Source organism: Dermacentor andersoni, chromosome 4 (assembly GCF_023375885.2).
Source record: "Dermacentor andersoni chromosome 4, qqDerAnde1_hic_scaffold, whole genome shotgun sequence".
Lineage (NCBI taxonomy): Eukaryota > Metazoa > Arthropoda > Arachnida > Ixodida > Ixodidae > Dermacentor > Dermacentor andersoni.
The window spans coordinates 21,066,340-21,092,307 of record NC_092817.1 but is presented as its reverse complement, the minus strand read 5'-3'; the positions used below and the strand labels follow the sequence as shown (position 1 = coordinate 21,092,307).

Sequence of the window (25,968 nt, the reverse complement as noted above, 5' to 3'; positions counted from 1 at the left end):
GAGCGGATTTATTCTCTGAAAAAAGTACAGCCGTTCACATTCTGCACACCACGCAACGGCGCCACCCGGATAGCTTCTCGTACTTTTCGCGCCTATAACACTGGACTTCGCACTTCCTGCAACTGGGTGGCGCGTATGTGCAACCACTCTCGGCTGTTGTTGCTGGTGTCGGAACGGCTAGGGTGGCTGTATTTAGAGTGTACTAAAATAAGGCTGAGTGGGCCGAGCAGCGCGGCGATCCCTAGTTGAGGTGCAAAACAATGAAAAGTAAGCTGAGGGCACTGCGTGCAAACCAGATATTAGGGAGGCGTGCACTGCAGCGGGTTCAGCGGGCGGGCGTCTCTGTCCCCTGGGCTGGTATAATGTAAAACTATCCAATCTGTTTTTATGCCCAAATGGGAGAGGCCTGAGCCATTTTGACTTATCATGAAGGGCTAATGGCTGATTTGATAAAAGGTGAGTTTCACCCAAAAGGCGAAGCGTCAATTGTGATAGCAAATTAGCAGACAGCGATACGAAGTAAGGATAGGAGGGTATTCAGCTGGGCTTGTTGGTCCATATTAAACTTTTGAGTGAACTGCGCGAGGACGGAACAAGAAAAGAAACAAACACTGTGCTCGTGTTTGTTTCCTTTCTCGTCCCGTGCTCGCGCAGCTCACCTAAAAGTTAATAAGGATAGTAGTTTTATCGGCTGTACAACCTCTGAACATTAGCTAACTAACTAAATTAACAAGTATGGTGTGAGGCGCGCACAAGAAAACGTGAACGCATCTCACTCGATGACCGCGGAAACTCGCTGTCAAAGCGCTGGAGAGGAAGCGCGGGAGCAGAAATGAGCGAATTGAACTTCATGCTGTGTGGCTTCAATGCGAACTAAGCGGCGCACACGAAGCTATCAGCACCTGCACTCTGCCCTCATCGCAGATCGCTTTCAATATAGATCGCGCCATACGCAGCAGCCGCCGGAGTAGAACCCCTCCCCCCAGATACCTTGCGCATGACGGAAGATGGGCACACTTCCTCCCCGCTTTCCTTCTCTGTGCATGCGAGATTGAGCCACCATCGTCGGCTCACCCATGCACATACAGCATACAGCTCGCAGCGGCTATGTTATCGCTCCTGGACTTTATACGGAATGTCACGGTTACGGCAGATATGCGTTTGGTGTGTCCATATAATCGCTATTGCAATAAAAACAGATCACTGTAGTCTTATGTTATACCAGCTCAGGGTTGATTGCGGCTCTGGTTGTGCGGTATGCAGGCCCAGAAATTATTTTATCGTGTCGATTGGACTGCACAATTTGAGAACATTTTCTGCTATCGTAATGAATGTCGGCACGAGAAAATATAGTTTGATCGTAGTGCCACTGATGTTTTCGGCTTTACAGGAGGACATGCGCCAAAGCATGCTTCTACTATGTGCTTCGTGTTGATTTCTGTGCTTAGTCGTGGTTTCGAAGTGCGTTGCCCTATTCCGTATTTCATGATTCCACCAAAATTCAGATTTGCCGGCTCCAAACTACTGCAAAATGAAATTTTATCCGCTCCAAATTGCTCCAAAATTAAATTTAGACTTCTCCAAAATACAATTTTGTCTGCTCCAAACTGCTCCAAAACGAAATTTTACTTGCTCCAAAAATTGCTCCAAAATGACTTTTGGCAGTCGCACCTCTGTGGTAGCCACATTGTTTGCTTCCGCAGCGGCAGCTTGAGATGAGTGTGCTTTGAAGAGCATGACATGGCATTTTTGCTTTAGAGCATGTCATAATTTTAAGGTAAGGACATTTTAAGGTATATTCTGTCAGGATGACTAGATAATCCCAGAACACCGACAACCTGACCTTACCTGCAGACCTTTGCACCTCAGCCTTCTTGAGAGGAGATGAATCCGAGTGCTTCCACTCTTTGCTCATCTCTTTAATCTCTGGATCATAATGGTAAATCCAGCATTCTGCCATAGTTACTAAACAACTAAAGATATCCTCATCGTCATATGCTCCAAAAGAGTTGGCATCTGCCTTGACAGGTTGCATCGCGTTTGGCCCTGGAGAGTGAGTAAGCAGTTAAGGTGCCGAACATGCAGGCACCTTATTCATATGCAATTTGTCATTATGTTCCGCACGCTACCATAGCTTAAGCCTGTTTCATGCATGAGCATTTGAATAGTAACTTGTCAAACGTGCAGAATAAGATCTTCCACTTTCTTCACTGCATGTGGCCGTATCATCAGTGAAAAGGTATACTAGCCCTAGGCTCCTCTTGTGAGAGACATGTGATCAGTTATTTCTTATCCACCTCACAACATTGAGGGAGCCCCTCCGAATCTCAATGAGTCCGCTCATGAGGCAGCGCGAGATCTTACCCTCCGCTCTGCCCCGCGCCACGGTGTGGCGGTACTTCCCAAGAACAGAGACTCCCCTTCCACATACAATGAAATCGCGAAGTATTACCTTCTTAATCGCAGGGTTTAGGGTTTCCGCATCCTAAACTAAACAGGGCTCAGGCACTTGCATTACGCTTACTACAGACTGGTACTTATCCTTGCCCACGGAGACTGAACATGTTTTATCCGGAGACGTATACAGAGCCTTATTGCCAAGATTGTGGTGCTTTAGCCACGCTTGAACACATGCTCTGGTCTTGCGAAAGAATTGAAGACTCGGTGATCAAGGATGCGTCCAGGTGGGAGGCTGCACTTCAGAGCCTGGACCTGGATGAACAATTCTGGGCTGTCCAGCAGGCTCACGACATGGCCATGAGGCTTGGCCTTCCGGTCCCGACGTGGGAGCGGCCCGCTTAGTGGTTAATTATCACTACTTGCAGGACCAAATAAAGTTTTCCATCCATTCATCACAACAGTGGCTTATGATGGACAATTAATCACCATAGACAGTCTTCTTTCATCATGAATTTACTGCATGTTATTGCCCTTTAAATGTACAAACTTTATAACACTGTGAGCCCCATTCATCTTCGGTGACTTCTACCACCACATGCAAAAAAAGTAAAAAAGCATATTGCATGGTAATATGCACTGTTATGTACATAGACTTAAGGGGGGGCGGATAACTCATGTGGCTCTAATAATTATAGATGCTGATCAAAACTTTTATATCTTTCTGTATACAACGTTACTTTTTAGGCCGCATATATGCATATGACTAGGAAACTCGAGAAGGCAATTATTTGCGTGATATCTCATTGAAGGTTGAAACGGCAAGAACCAAGCATTCCATTTTACGTGAATTTTCTGCATAAGTACTTTCAGGTTCTATTTATGAATGCTCTCAGAATGAGGTTTCATTTTTCTTACAGGTAAGAAAGAAGCTATTGCTGGCAGCTATAGAGTAGTTTTCTGTCCTGGGATCAATTTTGGACTATGCATGTATCAATCAATAGCTTAATTATTTTGGATCGTAACACATTACTATCGTTCACGTATATATGTTAATAGTTTCTGCACGCTGTGTAGTTTCAATCTAATTCTCCACTCTCACCTAGGAGAACGCAAAGTAGAGAGCCGGCCTCGGAATTATTTATCTTTCGTGTTTGAGCTCGAGCAATGTGTCACGACCGATCGGTTGTTTTACGCTTTCTATTCGTCAGAGCTGACGCGGCATCGTTCTCTGTCGAGAAGTGACCAGTGCGGTGAACGGTGTACTATATGTATACAACGATACGTCTGATCATCACATTGCACGGGTACGTGTGAGTCATTCGCCAGACTGACTCAATGGCGTAAAACCTAAATTTTCCAAGAAAGAAGCTAGGCGGTTGCGAACTTACAGTGAGCCGCAGCATGAAACGCTGAATGTATGAATGGAATGTGGACATGGTCTTGCTACACATGTCGCACGCAATCTTTCACTACTAGAGCGCTTTTGTTTTTCCCGCTAGAAACTGATAGTGCTATTCACACGTATTTTACGCCTTCCCTTACCGTCAAAATAGCGATAATCACAGACCGCACGTGCCATCCTCGGGAGCACAACATGAGTACAATCGGAGGTCTTGCCAGCTTTCGTTTGTAGCGTGCAACGTATTTTATAGACCGATACTAGGCGCGCGGGCTCGCGTACTAATTTTCTTTTATCTTGCTTTTTTTTGTGTGCGTGTGTCTTTCAAGATCCGCCTGTGCCGTTCGTCCTCGATTGACTTCCCAGCTGTAGGTTCCCTCGGCGCATCGTCGCCGTGAAGCCGGCCACTTGAGAAGTTATCAGTGCGGACAGCCAATCGATATATTTGATTGTGGTTCAGAGATACCATTGAACGAATGAACATTCTCTGAATGGCAACATTTTCTTTTCTTTATTGCTGGTGCAACTCAAACTTAATGCTTACGTCGTTTATGTTTTCATCAAAAAATCCTGCAAGCTGCGAGTTTCGTTTATGAGTTATATAAATAACTTCGTCACTGAAATCTTATGTCGGGGAGGGTTTCATTCATCGGTTATGCGATCTAGGTGTTGATGCATGTGTCGTCGAAGAAAGTTAGTTGTCATTCTGAAGATCTAGATGTTGCATATCTACCGTTATATTTCTTGTACAACGAAACTTTTGTCCGTGCTGCTTTTGGTTTATTTCTTTATGCTTTCGTTCTTTCAGACGAAGTGTGGGTGAATAAGCCATGAATACCTTTTCTGGGCAGCACAAATGGCCGAGCTCTTGCTTGATTCAGTTTAAAAACTGCACCATATTACGTAATCATGAGTTGGTTCTGGAAGACCTCTGGGTTCGAAACAATGTCATTGTGGACCCTGAGCCCATATTTTTCGATGAGCGGATCACTGCCGACATCCAGCTAGACTGCAAAGGAGCCACCATTGCACCAGGCTACATTGATTTGCAAATTAATGGTGAGTGCTCTCGTGTTTGTATTCGCACTAGCCTACGAGCTTAGATGTAAAAAAGACATCTTTTTGTAAATAACGAGCTTTCATTGTAAGGAGATTGGAGTAGAAGTATGAGCACGCTTATACAGGGTCCATTATGAAAGTAATGCGCATGATTTTATTATGATGCGACTATCCATGGCAGCGCGGTAAAACCGGTCGGGAAATGTGGAGAGGGTTCTGCCCTACACATGTCCACGTTTGCGGTACATGGGATAGTGACCGAGGATATGCAAATGCGCAAGTCTGCACGAAGCTTGTGACGAAAGTGTTCACGGAAGATCAGAAAGAACTTTGAGTTTTGCGCTGTCAAGAATTGTTGCATTTGATTCAAAATGAGCCGGACTTCCTTAACTATGTCGTAACCGGAGATGAATCCTGGATGTTCGATTGCGACATAGAATTGAAAAGGCAGAGCAGTGAGTGGCACACAAAATCATACTCCCGGCCCAAGAAAACGCGAATGAGCAAGTCTCGCATCAAAACAATGCTCATTGTCTTCTGTGACGCCCGAGGAATTGTCCATTTTGAGTTTGTACCGCAGGGAGGAAGTGTCAATTCAGCCTTTTACCTGGAGGTGCTCAAGAGATTGAAACGCCGGGTTGCGCGTGTGAGGGCTGACATCAAAGACACGGTCAAGCTCCACCATGACAATGCCCCCAGCCACAGGTCCTGTTACCAACTACTTGGCCCGGAGCAATACCCTGGCGGCCCTCCATCCCCCTTACAGTCCCGACTTGGCTCCGTGCGACATTTCTTTGTTTCCCTCAGTAAAGAGAGCGCTTAAAGGAAAGCATTGGGAGACCGTGAAAAACATCCAAAAGCATGTTACAGCGTTCCTGAGAGACATTCCCGTCGAGGACTTTCAGGGTGCCTTCCAGGCGTGGCAGACACGTCTCCGCAAGTGTATTGATGAAGGGGGAGAGTATGTTTAAGAATTTGAACTATTTGTGCAGGTCCGGTCAATAAATGTATTTTTCCCAGAAAATGCGCATTACTTTCATAATGGACCTTGTATACACTACGGGAACAAACTTTCAAAGACAGCAGCTGTAGATACAGAGAGCTACAGTTAAACCTTGCGTATGGTACACTACATTGTATGCACTGTGCTGTGTATTTATTGGTGACTGCAGAAAAGACCAACGAAACTGTATAAAAAGGCCCGGTTTTGTTCTCTTGGTGTTTAAGCAGCTGCTTTCAAAAGTAATTCACTGCGTTTAGCAACATAACTTAGAAGTATCAGCACTTGTGTCAGCACATACTTTCTTGTTCAGTTTGTTTACATTGTGTTCAGTGTTTGATTGCAACTTGATTTTAATTTAATATTTGCAAGCCTCAAGCCTATTTGTCAGAGCCACTCATTTCATAAGAAAGGAGCAGTTTCGGCAAACACAAACCTTGAACAGTAATTTTTGTGGCAAAGTTGGACTTCACTATTCACAACAAGATTTCAACTGAAGCACAATGGAAAAAGAAAATCCCACACAGGCTCATTTAATGTTAGAATTTAAATGACACGAAGCTTCTTTGAGTTAGTGAGGCAACAGCAGTAGCAGAGGCTACATGCACAGTCTTGTTGCTCTTAGTTCTTTGTGTCGTGAGGATGAAGAAAAATGGGTATGAGAGGTGTGTGGCACAGAGAGTTATGACACATATCTAAATACATTTAAGGCTTCCATGCCTCTTGTGTAACAGTGACACATAACCACTATTGGGGATTGGCCTAGAATGGGCACATATCCAGTGGCATAAAGCCATTGGCCTAAGAAAGGGGTAGCTCAAATATAATTTAAAGAAAAAAAGTCAAGGAAGTGATTGACTGACACGCACTATTTCCTTAAGATGTCTGTACACTTTAAAGATATCTCTGAGTCAACGTTATATATACAGGTACAGATCATTTTATGCCGTGGTGTGTTGTTTTATCATGGAGAAAAGAGGTGTACTCACTTACACTACATTGGTGGTCAAAATTTCGTGGTATATTAGGTGGGGAATCCGTTTGCACATACTGAGTTGATCAAGAAATTGGTAATTAACTAAATTAACTTCTGGGGATTTACATGCAAAAACATAATATGATTATGAGGCACACTGTACTGGGGGACTCCAAATTAATTTTGACCTCCTGGGGTTCTTTAACATGCACCCAATGCACGGTACAGCGGTGTTATTACATATCACTCCTGTCGAAATGCGGCTGTCGCGGCCGGGATTTGATCCCGCATCCTCGGGCTTAGCACTTCAGCACCAGAGCACCTACACCACCATGGCAGGTAAGGAATTCTTATCGCAAATATAAGAAAACCAATGAAGCCGTTAAATGTCATGCACTTTTTCATTAAGAGGTCTGTGTACATTAGAGATAGCAATGAACCGGCTATATATGTGCAGGTTTTATGTTGCAGGTTATGGTTTGATTATGCAGAGAAGAGGTGTGCTCACTGGCTATGTCTTGTTAGTCAACAGTCAAGGCTATTAAGTTGTCTATTTGGGGAGGAACTTATGTTGCTTACATTACATACTTGCACCAAACTTAGGAAGAAGTGGGGGGAGGAAGTAGGCAAAGAAAGCTTCACTTCAAAAACAGGTGTGATGGCCAGTTTCTCTTTTTTGTGGTTATAGGAGGCATGGGAGTAGATTTCTCTCACAGTGTCGACACAATTGGAGATGCTGTTGACAAGGTTGCCAAAGGCATTCTACCATATGGGGTGACGTCTATGTGTCCAACTATTGTCACTTCTATACCGGAAGTTTACCACAAGGTGCAGTATATGTTATGTCACTGTTTGAAGAAAAAATTTGAACTTTAGAAGTACTGACATGATGCTTTCAACTTGTCATTTGTCTGCATTTAATGAAGGTCAGAACGCTCCCAAAACATAGAAAGAATTACTGGCAGGAATCAGGGTGCCTTAAATAATTTACCAAAATATTTGTTTCTTCGAACCAGTTTTGGTTTCATTACCCAGGATATGCATCATAATGTTGTGATAGATACGCTTGCTCCCTTCCTGTCATTGCTGCCACATGTGAAGACAGCAAGAAGAAATGTGCACAACACTCTTGCTAATTTTTTTATGAACAGCATCGTCATACCTAGCCTTATAGCTACATGTCATTGGCGAATTTCGCTCTGTGTCATGACGTGATAATACTGTCAATTACGTCAGGACTGCCTTAATATATAAGTGTTTCCCACACTTCATACTTGCTAAGTATCATCCTTTTACATGTGAAATGTGTGTGATGGAGTTTTTACTACTTCAAGATGATACGGCAGTACTCATTTAACAATTGTAAGCTTGAGGTTCTCACAGCCACATCTGATGTTGCAGATACAGGAACCTTACTATTTTATTAACAAGTGCTTCTGACAAGAATGTCAAGTAACTTGTTATTAATATACTTGCATTGTATATGGTTATATGCCTTGATGATTTCTTAGTTGTTATGCAGAAAAATTAGACTAATTAAATGAGAATCAAAATTAAAAAAAAATGTTACACTAGAATTAAAATGTTACTTATCTTTAACAATTCACTGTCTTGAGCAATTTGTCCAGTAAATCATATAAACTTAGGTATATATATGGCATACTTCAAAAGCCTAATGACAGTGGGGCCATCGCTATGCAAAAATACAAGCCCACTGCTTTTCATTACTGTAATTTAGTTCATGCTTGCTGTTTGTATTTGGAAGGGTACAAACACTATATTTAAATATGTTTTGTCAGCATATTGGGCCAGATGCCTATCTTTTACATGGACATGGTGCAAAAGCCAAGCAACTAAAGCTAACAATTTTTAAATTTATAGATTTGAATGTTATTACTGTAGCATTGTACAGATATTTGCTTAACTTTTGTAACTGTGACATTTTTAAGCAAAACAAAACGAAAAACTTCCAGGCTCTGACTGCTGTGAAGAAGAGAAATGGCAGTGCTCATGGTGCCGGAGTTCTTGGTAAGCCCCAATTTCACTCCACAGTTTGATTGCCTGTCCTATAATCTTGCTATTCATCCTGCTGTGTTGGCTCAGTGGCTGAAGTGTTATGCTTCTGCAAAGGAGGCTGCAGGTTCGATTTCCTGACTGAAGTGGCTGCAGTCCAGTGAGTGCAAAAGGCAAGAACGTTTGTGTGGAGATTTAGGAGTGCATTGAGAAACCTCAGCTGGTCAAAATTAATCCAGTTCTCTCCGCAACAGCGTGCCTCATAGCTTATCTGATGCTTGTGAAAGTTAAGCTTCATCAGTTAATCAGTCAGTGTTGCTGTTTGGGCACAATGTGTGCAAGGATACGTGGAAACATAGCTGCAAAGTAAAATTTTTTAAATTTGTGCGCATTGTGATTGAATGAACGAATGACACCAAATTGTGCAGCGTTGCAGCTGCTATGCACTCTGTGGACACTTTAGATTTCAGGTTGTCATGCTATAGCATAAAAAGTTTGTGGGCACACAAATTAAGAGATAGAATAAAATACCTTTATTTTCCAACAACAGTGGGGGTCCTCCAGGCAAAAAGCTATACAGAGCAGCTTGAGCGTGCCTGAAAACATTTTAATACAGCGCAGCAGCTTTTCATTATATAAAATGTACATAAAGTTGTTAACAATCACATTTTACTAATTAATATCGACAAGCATGCACTTAGACTAACAAAGGTGATGTTTCTTAAGCACAAGTTCCAAGTTTGTATATCATGAGGTGTGCAGAAACCAACAAAAAGGAAAGACAAAGCAACCACAGATATTTTTAAACATGATATCGTGCCACTACACTGTGACAGAGGAAAGGGGTTTGCTATTACAGAATCACGGCTTTTGTATACTGTAGCATTTTCCATGCCCACTGATGGACAATATCTCCTTAGGACAGCATGTTGTTCAACAGTAAGAAATATTTATGAACTTGTGGGCTTGGCTTGGATATCAATATTAAGTGCCCATTTCAGCTTGTTACACTAATCTGATAAAATTGCAGCTCATTTTTAATGTCTAAAGGCTTTTTTTTTCTGGATGTGATTGTTACAGCCATGGGTGTAAATCTTACCACAGGAATGCTTTTACTTCGTAATAAGTTAAAGTGCAAAAAGAAACATGGACAAGGCAGGGAATAGTGCGAGTGCTCTCTGACAACTTCCGTATCACGAACTTCCCCAACAACACATCTTGTTAATGCCATTGCTTTTAATGTTGGGTCATACTTGACTATGCCACTGAATAATGAACATGAACATTACAGCTTTTGCTCATTTCATGTGTTCAGGTCTCTCTTCATTTTGTTTGTCCCAGTAGCTACACTGTTCTTCACAAGTTTTCTTGTGCCTCTACAGTTATGATTGTGCTTTTTGCAGAAGACGTAGCAGTGTTCATTGCCCTTGGCATGTTAATTCAGCATTTATGTCTATATATAGATATATTTATTGTGGCTATCCCTTCAGGGATTCATTTGGAAGGTCCCTTCATCAGCAAGCACAAGAAAGGTGCCCACAAATCCCAGCTTATTCAGGACTTGGAAGGTGGCTTTGAAAGTCTTATGAATGTGTATGGGACTTTGGACAGCGCTGCCATTATCACGATGGCACCTGAACTGGATCCTGATGGCAAAGTGATCCGGGCAATCGTCGAAAAAGGCGTTACAGTCTCTATAGGTACGGTGTTTACTGTTTCGCGTCTTCTACCACTTGCTCTTCCTCTCTCCCCCCTCTCTCTCCCCCTCTCTCTCCTTTTGTATATGTATGATTTCCTGCATTTAGGTTCACAATGTATGCACTATGTGCACGGAGCCCAATTAAAAGCTGCTGGACATTTTTACTAAAAATGTAATACCTATACTCTGGCTGACTAATTCTGTGCAGTGCAGTGAAAACTGTGGTACATGTCGACTGAAGGGGAGAGAACCAGCTGCATGTTTTGGTGAAGTACAAGATGGGGCCATTGTGTATAGCTTAGTTTTTAGTGATCCTTGCATTATTGGTGGACAGTAGGTGGCCCTGTGTTCTTGTTCCGAATCCCAATTCACTGAAGTAAGCCAAAGCTGCTGATGCACTGCATGACGTCGATTCAACAGAGCATAGGCACCTGTGTTTTTGCTGGACCATAATGTTGCAGTAGTGATAAAACTGCATTTTATTTCATTCTCAGGACACTCTGAGGCTAATCTCGTCCAAGGTGAGAAGGCAATGCAGGATGGAGCATCTTTCATCACCCACCTCTTCAATGCTATGTTACCTGTAAGTTTGTTGCTACATTTTTAATTTTGATGGTTAGATTGTACTGTGTGCATTTTTGTGAAATTGTGTAGGGTGTTCAGACACCCTACACAGGGGTGTTAGGGTGTTACTGTTGATGCTGTTGCTGTGAACGGAACATGAGAACAAGAGTGCAAATGCTATTGTCTGAAGCGTCTGAACCTTAGCATACAATTTGCTAAGGTAACAGGTGGGAATAATCACATGCAATAAAGGAAAAATGAACCTTTCTTCTCTTCACAAATAGTATTTCAAAAAGGGAGATGCTCCTCAGAGGTCCACTTTCCTTACTAATAAAGCTAACAAGATAATATTTGTGCAGAATATATAATTTAATCTCCCAATTTCTAATGTGTTTTTTGTGTCACATTACCTTATCTGGTTATTTTTCTGTGTTCCTCAAAGTGGTGAAAGTATGGTCTCTTGTGCAATGTTTGAGCTTCGTACCAGGCCTTGGAGACTGTTATAGAATAGCCTTTATTGCATGTTTCTTATAAACAACATGTTGCAAATAAGCTTCAAAATGAATTTTCTTTTGGCTTTGTGAGTTAACATTAAAATGTTTAATATAAACTAGTATTGAGAATGTTGACACCATTAGAACAGTTTTACAAAATGCACATGACCAATAATATGAAAATTCCAATAAGACCCAGATATCTGCATTCTACATCTGCAGAATTTGGCTGAGATTGACTCATGTTGAATACAATAGTTTTATTGCACAAGAAGTCAAAACATCCTTGTTGTGTATTGGGGGCGCTGTCAATTATATCAGTTGTATGTAAGTGATTGCCATCAGAATAAAGTTCAGTTCCATGGTTCCCCGTCAATGCATAGTCTTGTCTTATCATTCGGCGCTTTGCGTCACTACAATCTGGCGCAGTCGACGAAGCTAGCGAGCTAGCGACGAACTGCTTTCCCTTACCTGGCTTCGTGCTGTTCCAAGGGCTACCGCCATTACTGCCTTTCCTGGAGACTCCTGGAGATGCGACAATTCCATTGGAGCAGTGGCGCGATGATTTCACAAATTTCCTTGAAGCGACGGGGATGGACGCACAACCTCCACTACGGAAAAAGGCCATTCTGCTGCAATGTCTTGGGGTCGAGGGACGCCGTGTTTTTCGCACATTGGGCCCAGATCCGGCACGAATGTCAGACACTACAAAAGCCGGGCCGAAGACAAGCAAACCAGCAGGAAAAGACGGAGGCAAGTGAAGGGGATAGTTACACGGAGGCGTTGGGCCTATAGGAGTGGCAGTTCTCAAGCACCGTCAACGTACTGGTCGAGCGACGTCGATTCACGTTACGTCGGCAACTGCCGAATGAGCCGATACGAGAGTACGTCAGTGCTCTCTGACAGTTAGCAAAGACGTGCGACTTCGGGCAATTCTTGGAAGCGGCTCTACAAGACAGGGTTGTTGACGGAGTACGGAGCACTGAGTTGCGACAGAAATTGCTCGTGAAGGGGTCACAAATTACGCTCGCAGAGGGAGTGGAAATGCTGCAGACGTACGAGCAGGCAGCAGAGTGTGCTGCAGTCTATGACCAAACGGACATAGTGCAGCATGTATCTCAAGGAAGAAGCCCAGACAGCGACGCGGCAATGACGCCGGTGCGCAAGTGTTACCGGTGCGGCTCTACAAGGCACCTAGCTAATTCACAGGAATGCAAAGCACGGGGGAAATGTTGCTCCCAGTGCCACAGAATGGGACATTTCTGAGCGGTCTGTGGCAGGTTGGCGGAGGGGGAAGTGCGGACGGTCCGAAACGACGGCGCTAGCGAGGAGGACGTGCTCACTGTGCTGGCGGTCCGACAAGTGGAACGAAGGACTTTGGTCGTTGACGTCGTTATTGAGAATGAGCCACTTCAGTTGCTAGTAGATACTGGGTCGTCGTTGTCTATTTTGCCAGACCACGTTTATCGAGCCAAGTTCGCCAACAGTTTTCCTTTGACTGCGGCTTCAGCGATGCTGCAGGATTTTTCACAGAAGAAAATTCCAGTCTTGGGATGGTTCACAGCCAGAGTTGTACACGGGAACAACTCGGCTTGCCTTCAATTTTACGTTGTTCCCCAAGGCATGGCATTACTAAGACTGGATGGGGTCCACCAGCTACAGTTGCACATCATCGGTTCTACACTGGAGTGTCTGCAAGTCACGGTCAGCCCCCAGTCGCTTCCTCCTGAATTATGTGAGTTTTCCTTTCTTTTCGCTGATAAGTTGAAATTAGCGAAAAACTTTGTACATTCTGTGAAGCGGCACGCAGATGTAAAACCAGTAGCAGCGAAGGTTCGACGTTTGCCCCTGACGTTGCTAGAGAAAGTAGCGGCTGAACTGGCAAGATTATTGGATGCAGGCATTATAGAAAAGGTCAATGCTGCGGAATGGGTGTCTCCTATAGTGGTTGTGCAGAACAGGCACGTACCCAGGGGAGAGCCCGGGGGGGCCCGGGCCCCCCCTGAAATCAAGTGGCACCCCCCCCCCTCCCCACCCACGCCACCACTCCTCACACATTCCTAAAGCGCCGCTAGATCAATGTTGATACTTGGCAGATGTTCATTGGTCAGCATTATGCTGCCTTTTTCACTCCTTTTAGATGGCGGTAGTTATCGGCATCTCTTGTAATGTGAAGGACAGTTTTCTCATAGATTCCGCACCCGTGCGATTAACTCTAGATGCGTTCGGTTGTCACCATCTATTCAACCGTCATGCGCATAGCTGTTGCTTTTGTTAGTTCAACCTTCTTTGTTTAGGCTGATCCTGGGGCCAGGAGAGGGATGCGGCTGTTACTCAGCTGGTCTGTACTCTCATGGAACGAGTTGCGGTCGGAGAAAACGCCAATTGCGTTTAACTTTTCCCTTTGCTTCATTATTTCCTCGAGTTACGGCTCGCCGCGACGCTGGCAGATGCCCGGAACCATATAACCGTGATATGGGTTAGATAAGGTGGGAAATAAAATAATGTGCAAGAGCGTCCACCATGAAACCCTGGAATAACCCTTAAACCCATAAGCAAGATGACTGTCGCCCGTTACCTCGTCTGTTTTTCCCTAATTGTATAGCACTTTTCGTGCAAAATTGGCAACTGGAAACAAAAAATCGCAAGAAGTTGAGAAATTAAGCGATCTACTAAGGGAGAGAGCCAAGGCAACAACCAAACTGCAAGCAAAAGCGAATAATAAAAAAAGTTAACCGTTGTTTATGAGAATATTTATGCATCAACATCTTTTTATTTAAAAAGGAAGTAGAGAAAAGGCCGCCAGAAGTGGAAAACAATCACTTGTTTTGAATGACGTTTCCACAGTTATCGGTGGAACCGCCTCACGTAGCCACTTCTCTGCTGTGCTTATGTGGGTGTTTTTCTAACCTATCGCGGTGAGCGCAGTACGTCTAGAACCGCAGAGTCCTGCGCTCTGCGCGGTTGTATGGGACTGGCGGCCGCACAGCGTTACGCAATTCGCGGAACTGTCAAAACTGATCAACAAGGCGAAAATAACTGGTATTCGAAACTATAACATGAGAAAGACTGAAGAAGCCGTAAACAATGAACGCAGCCTGAAATCAGTAAAAAAGAAACCTGGCATAGGACAAACCATGATGTATGCACTAAAAGATAAGAAGGATAATATCATCAGCAATCTCGAAGATATAGTAAAAGCAGCGGAAAAATTCTAAGCTGACCTGTATACAGTACCCAGAGGAGTCACGGTACCTCACTTAGAAACAGTAATGAACAGGATACAGAAACTCTCCTATAACTAGCCATGAGGTCAGAAGGGCCCTGCAAGACATGAAACGATGAAGAGCAGGAGGAAAAGGAGGAATAACAGTCGATTTAATCAAAGATGAAGGAGACATAATGATTGGAAAACTGGCGGCTCTTTATACGAAGTGTCTATCGACTGCAAGGGTCCCAGAAAACTGGAAGAATGCAGACATACTAATCCACAAAAAAGGAGACGTTAAAGAATTGAAAAATTATAGGACCATTAGCTTTCTCCCAGTATTATATAAAATATTTACCAAAATAATATCCAATAGAATAAGGGCAACACTGGATTTTATCAACCAAGGGAACAGGGTGGCTTCAGGAAGAGATACTTTACAATGGATCACATCCATGTCATCAATCAGGTTATAGCGAAATCTGCCGAGTACAATAAGCCTCTCTATGTGGCTTATTTAGATTACGAAAATGCATTTGATTCAGTAGAGATACCAGCAGTCATAGAGGCACTACGTAATCAAGGAGTACAGAACGCTTACGTAAAAAGCTTGGAAAGTATTGCTACATGCGTGCGGTATTTGTTTGTTTGAACGATGCGCGTGGGCGCCATCACTCCAGAAAAGAGGAGGAAGAACAAACTGAGCTCGTGCTGTGAATCTAACCGGTCAACGCTGCAACCGTTGTTGTAAATATAATCTGTAAATAGTTTCTCGTCTTACTGACTCGTCCTTCGCGGAAGAATATCTACAGAGGTTCTACAGCTACCCTAATTCTATACAAGAAAAGCAGGGAGATACCTATAGAGAAAGGGGTCAGACAGGGAGACACAATTTCTCCAAAGCTATTCACTGCGTGCTTAGAAGAATTCAAGGTATTAAACTGGGAAGGCTTAGGAATAAAGATCGACGGCAAATATCTCAGCAACCTTCGGTTTGCCGATGACATTGTTCTATTCAACAACGATGCAGACGAGTTACAACAAATGATTGGAGACCTTAACAGAGAGAGTGTAAGAGTGGGGTTGAATATTAATATGCAGAAGATGAAGATAATGATAAATAGCCGGGCAAAGGAACAAGAGATCAGGATCGCCAGTCGGCCACTAGAGACTGTGAAGGAGTACGTTTATCTAGGTCAATCAATCACAGGGAACCCTGATCATGAGAAGGAAATTCACAGAAGAATAAAAATAGGTTGGATCGCATACGGCAGACATTGCCAGCTCCTGACTGGAAACTTACCATTATTATTGAAAAGTAAGGTGTGCAATCAGTGCATTTTGCCAGTGCTGACATATGGGGCAGAGACTTGAGAGCAAGTTAAGGACAGCGCAAAGAGCGATGAACGAAGATTGCTAGGCACAACGTTAAGAGAGAGAAAGATAGCGGTTTGGATCAGAGAGCGAACGGGTATCGACGATATTCAAATTGAAATCAAGAGGAAAAAATGTAGCTGGGCAGGTCATGTAATGCGCCGGTTAGATAACCGTTGGACAATTAGGGTTACAGAATGGGTTCCAAGAGAAGAGAAACGCAATCGAGGACGACAAAACACTAGGTCGAGCGATGAAATTAGGAAATTCGCGGGAGCTAGTTGGAATCAGTTGGCGCAGGACAGGGGTAATTGGAGATCGCAGGGAGAGGCCTTCGTCCTGCAGTGCGCATAAAACAGGCTGATGATGATGATGATGATGATGATGATGATGATGGAGGTGGTGCCCCCCCCCCCCCAAATAAAATCCTGGGTACGTGCCTGGTGCAGAAGAAGGATGGAACTATTCGTCTATGCGTTGATTTGCGCGAGCCGAACAAAGCAGTAGTCATTGATAGATTCCCTTTGCCGCACATGGAGGAACTGTTGCATGCGCTGAGCGGAGCAGCATGGTTCTCGAAACTGGATCTTGCTGCAGCCTACCATCAAGTGGAATTAGCCGAAGAGAGTCACGAATTAACGACGTTTATTATGCAAAAAGGCTTATTTAGGTTCCACAGAGTGTGTTTTGGCCTTGCATCGGCACCAGCTGCGTTTCAGCGAATGATGCAAGAAATCTTGAAAGGCTGCAAGGGCGTGTTGTTTTATATCGACGACATCATAGTCTTTGGAAAGACTAAGAACGAGCACAACCGTAACCTTCGCGAGGTATTGCATCGGATCGCTGAGGCGGGGCTGCAGCTAAATCGGAAATGCTTGTTTGCTGTCAAGGAACTCTCCTTTTTGGGTCATCGTATGAGTGCAAGTGGTCTTGCCCCACTCAAGTCAAAGGTGGATGCTGTGATTAAAGCACAAACGCCTGCCGATGTAGTCTCGCTGCAGTCTTTCCTTGGGCTCGTAGGCTATTACTCCCATTTTCTTCCCAATTATGCAGAGGTGGTGGAGCCGCTGCGACGGCTTCTTCGTAAAGGACAGAAGTTCGTGTGGGATCAGAGCACCGTGGAGAGTTTTTGCAGGATCAAGGAGATGCTGTCATCATGCGGGGTGGTGGCTATGTTCAACGAGTCTTTGCCTGTGCAAGTGACCACTGACGCCTCGGCATAGGGACTGGGAGCTGTGCTACAGCAGATAGTCGACGGAGAAGTATGTACAGTGGCATTCGCTTAGAGGACACTAACTCCAACAGAACACAAGTACTCTACCGGGGAATGAGAGGCGCTGACATGTTTATGGGCATGCGAACATTGGCACGGTTATCTGTAGGGCCGCAAGTTTGTCTTACGAACTGATCATCAGGCTTTGGTGACACTGCTGTCCACAAATAATGTTGGAAGACGCCCACTGCGTATTGAACGCTGGTGTGCTAGACTTTTGAGATACAACTTCACTGTGCAGTACACAAAGGGGAACACCAATGTTGCGGATGCGCTTTCTAGGTTACCTTTGACCTCTGCAGAGGACGAACCAGTGGAGGAAGTGGTTGCTGTGGTTTCCAGCATGATCACTATGAGTGAGTTGCAAGCAGCAACAGCTGAGGATTCATTACTAAATGAGGTGGCGCAGCATGTTATGTCCAGACGGCCGGAAAAGGGCTGTTTAGCTGGAAAGTGCCAGCGCGAGACTACGAGCTACGACTACGAGCTCACCTGACTCCGAGACTACGAGCTTCCTGACTACGAGATATCAAGACTACGAGCTTACCTGACTGTAAGAATGTCGTTCGTGCCATGTGATGTGAAGTGAGTGCGCGAAAGTGGATTGATTTTATTTCCTTTTTTTTATGAGGGGAGAATGTGTTGTGTATAGGGGGCGCTGTCAATTATATCAGTTGTATATAAGCGATTGCCATCAGAATAAAGTTCAGTTCCGTGGTTCCCCGTCAATGCATAGTCTTGTCTTATCATTCGGCGCTTCGCGTCACTACAATCCTAAAATTGAAAAAGAAGAAAGAAAAATGATATTGAAAGTTATTAACGTGCTTATTACTATTGCAAATGATGAATTTGCATGAAATTTGGCCAGTATACAGACTGCCCTTTCCACAAGAAATGCAAAACCTCAGAACTTTCCTGTTGCATAGATGATACCCTCAGAACTTCTGCGAGCTTCCTCCTCTAAACAGGTTTTCTTTGCTGTACTGTGACAACAGTATTTAGCTTCAGCTGTCTATTTTCCGTACATTCTTTTGATTCTTCTCTGGTCTCTCTGGTTGCTCAGAGTGATGAACTCCCGAGTTGGGAGGAAGCTCAGCTCCTAAGAACCTCCTCAAAGCCTGTGTTAAACCACAGTGTGGCTGTAAAAGTGGTCACCTGCACAATAGTGCCCGAAGCAAATATTGTTTTGTCGCACCACAATAAAATCTTGCTCTTGCGAGATTCAGCTGTGTTTTGTTTTGGAGTACTACAATAAAATCTACTACAAGTACTACAATAAACAGCTGTTTGTCGGTAAGCATATGTATGTGGGAAGCATGGCCTTTGTCTGAGCGCTGGTGAAAATGGGAGAATTAGCTGGTTCCAGTTCAGCCAGAGCTACTGCTGGCTTGTGCTTGCACCAGTAAAGCTCACCATCTGGGCAGGACTTGTGGTTGTGAGCCTCATCAGTCGAGCTTTAATGGAAAAATGAAACCCATACAGCTACCATGCCTTGATTTGAATAATTTTTTGCGGCCTTTCTTAGACATGAAAATAGAATGCGGAGGCATAATTTTGCTACCAAAATCTAAAAAAATGATTTTTAAAACAAAAATGCTATTTTTCTGTCTTGCATATCTCCTTACGGTAGCAGAGTGCAGTGCGATGCTGCCACTATTTTATGAAGGTTTTATTGCAGGCATGTTATGAACCTGATCCATAGAACGTGCAAAAGCACTTTCTTGATCAGCCACAATGTTAGTACAATTGCTCTTTGCAAAGCCAGTTGCTCTTAAGAGGAAGCTTTAGCTTGGGTGCTCCTATCTAAATACATGTAAAAGGAGAATTCATTTTTCTCGGCAACCACTGCACCGAATTTGACGAGGTTTGTTGCATTTAAAAGAAAAGCTTAAAATCTAGTGACTCCTCAATTTTCAGTTAAAAATTGGCAAAAATCACAAATTTTCAAAATACGAGACTATCAAGTGCACAACTCTGTAACTCAGCAATGAAAAATGATATCACAATTATGTGAATTGCATCTAATAGTACATCTAAAGCAGACAAAGTTGATATGTTACACATGAACATAAGAATGTTTAGTAATATGGAAATACAGCTTTTGCTGAACCCTTGTAACCAACGTAACAAATTCACGTAAGATGTAAAATGACATATTAAATTTGTCCGTTTGAATGGTCTAATGGATGCCGTTTACAGAACCGAGATATCTGTTCTTGATGCCAAGCTATGAGTTTGTTAACTTCGTGCTTCTATGTTCTTCAAATGTTCGAATATATGAAAATCTTTTTAACAACATTCAGGCCCTGAATCGAAATTCAGCTTCCAACAGTCACTAGAATTTAACTTTCTCTCTCAAATCCAACAAATTACATTAAAATCAGTCCAGGGGTTGTCTCAGAAAAACGTTTTTGCGTTTTACATGTATTTGAATAGGCCGCGTTGCAGTTGGGCCCGAGCTAAAGCTTCCTCTAAAGCTCTCATTACTGATTTATACTGATTTTCTGTACTGCTGAATGCAGCCAATATGCAGGTTATTGTATCTTTGGTAGTATTTTGCTTAATGACTGATTTACTGGAGGTGTACTGGAATATTGATGTGAATGTGACAATTCTGCCTTTGAGAAGACAAAGATCGAAGGATCAAAGGATCAAATCACTGCTCCCTTCCAATGGGACTTTGTTCAAGGTGATTTGGTGGAACAAAGAATTCTGAGCATTAGTAATCAACTGCTACTGTGTTTCAATCCTGAGAATGGGCTTGCACTGAAATAAATGCCTAATTCATGGGCATTGCTGTCTTCTATCATCTATGCTTTACATTCACATAACATTTTTATAGAGGTGCTCCTCTCAGTGACCAATTGTCTTCAATAATGTATTGCCACCTTCTTTATTATCATTTTCTGTGCGTGCGTGTGTGGAGGGGGAAGAGCTAGGCATCACTTCTCTTGCATCTAACTCGCATTGTTGTTGCCCTGTTGTCAGTCACAGTAGTGTCTCATTACTATTCCAGGCGATTGCATTTTATGTATATAGAAGGTGCAAAATCCCTTCCTCCAGTTTCACCACAGGGACCCTGGACTCGTTGGGCTGCTGACGTCTAAGAAGCTTCCAGAGGAAAAGAATGTATTCTATGGAATCATAGCTGATGGTATCCACACACACCCTGCTGCATTGCGCATTGCTTATAAGGCCAACTCTAGAGGTAAGGAGTGTAAATGCTATTGTCTATATAGTTAAGAAAAGTGTGTAATATACTGTAGCAACATTGCAATGTGTTGAATTTGACTTGATATAGGTAAGTTAATCTTCTGAATTCACACATTAATTTTGTTCGGTATTCAGACTTTGACTAAACTTCATAAGCACAACTAGATTTTGTTCTGGTCAGCAGATGGCTGTGAGAAGTTAAGAATATCTTGCAGCATAAGTGTGCAACGTATTGCAGAAAGTGCTCAGTGCTGGGCAGAATGCAACATATATATATATATATATATATATATATATATATATATAATGAAATTCACTTCAAACAGTATTCAGTAGGCTGAATGAAATTGAATGAATTTACCACTGCAAACTATGGTAAAAAATATTTTTTATGTGCAACTAATGCAGGATTGTAATTCAATTTTAACATATGCTTTAACTCTTCCATTGCCAGGCCTATTAAAATCTGTCAATTTTATCAAGTTTTTCTACATGTTGCTAAAAATTTCCATTAGAATTCTTCTAGCAATGTCATGCACCGTGGGAAATGACGACTGAGCTTTTATTTATCAGATTTGACTATTTTTGGCAGATTGGGGAGTCTGGAAAAATAAAGCTTCAACTGGAGGTATTGTTGAAACTAGCCTCCAGTGCTCCTAGCACTTCTACAATAAGACAACACTATATTTATGCTTTGGTCGACTCAGCAGCATAATTTTTAAATGACAGCAGCAGTGAAGACATGGAAGCCTCTGTCGGGTTGTCTAGATTTCTGATCTGACATATAAGCAGTTTGAACGATGCCTCAAACAACTGTAGATGCTCATGAGTACTTGTTATTTTGATAATTGTGTTTGACGTATATCATAGTGCAACTTTATTTTCCCCACCGTTGGTTGCGTTTATTCATCAGCATTTCAAAGGCATATATACAAACTATTACAAGCAATCCTTCCTGTTGTGTTGGGTTTTCACTCACACAAGAGCAGGCCGTCCATTTCAGACCGAGCTTCAACCGAAGCTTCACTGGCACTCTCTCTTACATATTGAACACCGCATGTGCAAGGGCCCTTGCTCATTACTTTAAAATATTGTGCAACACTCCATGTTGCTGTACAGTACTTTACAGGAACTGAACAAAGCACATGGAGGCTCTAGCGCCAGCTGAATATGCACTAGATAAGCTTGCTTGCACAGAAAAGCTGACCAAATGTTATGATTAAGTATAAGGAGGCTTCTGCATGCTCCCTGACCTGACAACCATTGTTTTGTCAGCCTAAAAAAAGGATTAAAGAGCAAACCATGTGCCTGCTGCAATGAGTAAAAACAAATGCTCCCTGCACAATAAGAACTTAGCTGTTTTCGCATTGGTGAAGCTATGGCTTTCCCGCATAGCATGGGTATCATTATAGATAATTATGATGCCAACAAATCTGCATAATAATTTTTTTGCATGGTTTGACTTACAAAAGCTGGGAACTAAGAGACAAGCCTATATTTTGTATATATTAATTTTTTACTTAGTAATTACACTAAAAATACCAAATTATTATTTTCATTCATGTTTCTTGAGTCGCTTGTTTGAAATTTCAAATCAGAATACTCAAGAACTGTATGAGCAATTATTACTTTTATTCATCCATTCAAAAAAATTATTTTTTTACCATGGTATACGTTGTGACAACTGTCATGAAATAATATGTTAAAACATAAAACCGCTGAAAATGACCACATTTCTAGCGGTAAGGAAAGAATTAAAATGCAGCTAATTCATGCTATAACTTGAATTAGGTGACTTTCAATCTTGATCAACTTGCAGAGCTGGAGTATGTTAATAATACTTCATGCTTCAACTAACGCTCTGTTGGAGCTTGCCTTACTGTTCTGTATGTATATTGCCAACTATCTTCCCTTTATTCGCAGGCTTGACGCTGGTCACTGACGCAATGTCAGCCATGGGTCTTGAAGCAGGTGTCCACTTCATAGGGGAAAATAAAGTTGAAATCCTGGGCAAGCGTGCTGTGATCGCAGGAACAACTACACTTTGCGGAAGGTAGCTTTCAGAATCTCTTAACAAAATGTTCAATAGAGTAAACTTTTGTTAACTCGTTCCCTACCATGGGGAAAATAGGTGTTTTTATAGGTTACACCAGATTTTTCTTTCTGAAGGAACTACTGCACTCAATATTTTATGTAATAGACAAACAAAAAGCAGAATGAATTCACTTTTCATGCATAAATGTTTTATTAACGAGATACATGTCATGAAAAGATATAAATTGCCAGAATCAAGATTGTGGGATAAAATTGAACACAGTTTGTAAAGGCACACTTGTATCTACTCAGAAGGAAATGTGACAAAAATGATGAGATATACAAAATGTATTGCCATCTAGTAGGCACTATTGCCAAAAAAATCTAAATTTTTCATTGAACAGGTGTTCCACTACAAAAATTTAAGTGTGAGCACTACAGTTTGGTGTGCCAGGCTGTGACCGTCGATGTTCAGGGCTGGCTTGTGTCGTTGTCATTCTTAGAGTCAAAGTCCAACGAAAAAGCAGCATCCTCAGACTCGTTTCTGCTGGATCCACTGATAAAATCAGCCGCAGATGTAGTGTAATTGCGAGATCTGTGATCTTTTGAAGCACACGCGCCACTCCCGGAGGCGGCCAGTTTTGCTTTCTACTTTGCAGATTGCGAAACTTTGGAGTACATTTACAAATTTTCGCCTGGTGGGGAAAAAGTGAACTGCTTAGAAAAGAAAGATATAGTTCTCCTCCTTAACATTCTATGGTATAGAGTGTCTGTGAGTGACATGGAAGGTCTCTAAAGCAGCGTTTCAAACCATCGTTAGTGAGCTAACAGTGCCCAATGGTCGCGGTATGGAAAGAGTTAATTCAACTCTGGTTTATTTGATTTTTCGGTTAATTTGATCCTGACCAAAGGTCTTCACCAGCGCCCTTACATTTTTGTGGGCCAAATCTTTCGTTATTTCAATCCTGAGGCTGGCTCTCACCGCATAATTTGAATCTGGCTGGTCGGCACGAACACGCCTGACATAAATGGTGACTCTAATGGGTGCAGTGTCTTTTTGATGGTGCTATAGGACAGAAAATGTGTCGAAGACTGAAAACGCCCATCTTCAGCCTGCCTTAGGAAGACTTTCAAGCAAAAACAGCAGCCCAAAATGAAAGATTGCTGTATTAACTGTTTCTAATGTGTATATCATTTTCCAGGAAATTGGTCTAAAAGTTGTGTGCATGGTGCAATGTGATAGAATACTGTTAGAATACCGAGTGTTCCTAGGGAAGTGCGAAAGAGAAGTCCCGCTACAGTACACACCTCATACATAACTCAATTCGTAGGGGGTAATATGTTGTGTCGCTATATTGATTCAATGCTAAATGCATTACTGTAGACAATAATCGTGAGACAGGTTCTGCTGATTTTTTCATCTTGTATTGTCACTGGTGGAAATAAAACTGATTTGATTGATTGATTTATAGGATGAAGTCGGCAAGGTGCCACTTTCAGTCTTTGATTAGAAAGGCCCAATAAAAGAATAAGTTATTTTTCAGCTAAGATAGTGGCAACAAAGTCGGGTCAGGTGTTATTGGTGTTCCCAAGAATTGCATGCATCGCTGCATGAAGTGAAGTGGTTAGTGTATACTTGCAGACATTTTGTAGCTGTGCAGGCAAAGCCAGTGAACCGAAATGCAGGTGTTACACTACTGTTGGATATAGCTTTTCGTATAACAAATGCACAATGTAATTTACTATAATTGCTTTTAGAATTTGAGAAGAATTGTATGCTAGTGTTTGCCTTTGTCTTTCACCAAAACACAATAATGCTAAAATGTGCACATTCAAAACTACGTCTCACTGAGTATGGCAGCATCCACCCCTTCTGCGTGATTATAAATTCGATGTTGTTGTTTGGTTCTGCATTATGCTCGGAACAAATGAATGGGTCCGCTGGCCTCCGTTTTCTTCTATACAGCATTGATCACAAACTAAATGCATAGCGATTTTCAATGCCCTTGAGCCTAATTGGACTTGTTGCCATAGAAACATTACAAAAAAATATAGGCACATTCAAATGTGTTAAGTTTTATTACTAAAGACAAAAGATCAAAGCAGCAACATGTAATATATTGAGCCTTGTCGTATATTCCATTAGGTTATGTGTTTCGATGTGAAAAACTAAGCAAGACTATTTTGCAAGCTCTTGCTGAAAACATCGCTTTTCAGCTGCAGTGGTGCTGTTGTCAGGGTAATCTAAACTAAAGTTGGTATGGAAAGATAATGAAATTGCAGGAAAACGGGAAATTAAAGTTGATCTGCAATTCCTTGTTTGCCCACTGTTCATCACACTTGATGTGATGTGAAAATATTGGCCAAAAAGATCACTCAGAAACATGCATCCATTAGTATTATTGTGTGTCTTACATTTACTGTATTTCTTGATCTAATGTTTGTGTGTTTACTGATTATATGATGTTAGTTTTGTACATTGCAAGCACTAGTGTAAATTACTCTCTAATAACACAGAGTTCATCCACAGGATTCTCATGTAAGTGCTGTTCATATGCTGCTCTCTTTCTTAGCAGAACTGTGCGTTTATATGCTGTGCATATATACTGTCCTTTGCTGTCAGTGAGGCCAGCTGCCTTGTAAACCTATAAAGTTATTTTACATAGTATAAATGTTGCCTGGTCACTCTTTCCATGTAATGGTGAAAAATAAGTGGGATTTGATTTGATTGACACCACTTGCAACCACAATTGTGAGTGACACTAACTGCATCCACAACATAGCTGGATTACATCTACGACAAGATTTTGTTTATAATATAAATGCAAATGATAACGCAAGGTAAAAAGAAAGAAGGGGGGGGGGTGCCGTTGTAATGCAATATGACCATACAATGTATACACACATGGTTTTTGCTCTTATAGCATAGAAGAAAATACTTAAAATCCTGAAATCTTTTGTGCATTATGTATTACGAGATGCACATTGTAAGAATCCAGAAAAAAAAAATCACACGTATGTGGAATTTTATCTCATATACGATATACGCAGAAGTATGATATTAGTCATACCTATTTATTGTTTTTCAATGTCACCATTCTGAAAATGTTCTTCACATAAATTCAGAGCCTTGCTTCGCATATAATGTGCGATTTTTGTTTTGTTTTTCACGAGTCGGCCTGCAACGAGCCGAGCCACTGGGCTCCAAAGCTTTGCAGAAAAGGCAACATTGTTTTCCTGGTGTTCGCACATTTGGTTCCTT

At 42.2% G+C, this 25,968-nt stretch overlaps 1 protein-coding gene across 4 annotated transcripts in view; it reads left to right on the top strand.

The window, feature by feature from the left end:
• The first annotated feature begins 3,927 nt into the window (after window positions 1-3,927).
• The window catches only part of LOC126535998 (N-acetylglucosamine-6-phosphate deacetylase), a 36,581-nt gene continuing 14,540 nt past the window's right edge, over window positions 3,928-25,968 (top strand). The window contains exons 1-8 of one of the 4 annotated variants that reach the window (XM_050182879.3): window positions 3,928-4,010; window positions 4,608-4,858; window positions 7,523-7,662; window positions 8,808-8,862; window positions 10,338-10,547; window positions 11,041-11,129; window positions 20,523-20,667; window positions 22,596-22,725. In XM_050182879.3, the coding sequence (XP_050038836.1) occupies window positions 4,630-4,858; window positions 7,523-7,662; window positions 8,808-8,862; window positions 10,338-10,547; window positions 11,041-11,129; window positions 20,523-20,667; window positions 22,596-22,725 (998 nt within the window). In that variant the 5' untranslated portion in view covers window positions 3,928-4,010; window positions 4,608-4,629. The other 3 variants (XM_050182880.3, XM_055073472.2, XM_055073473.2) reach the window with 3 other exon arrangements.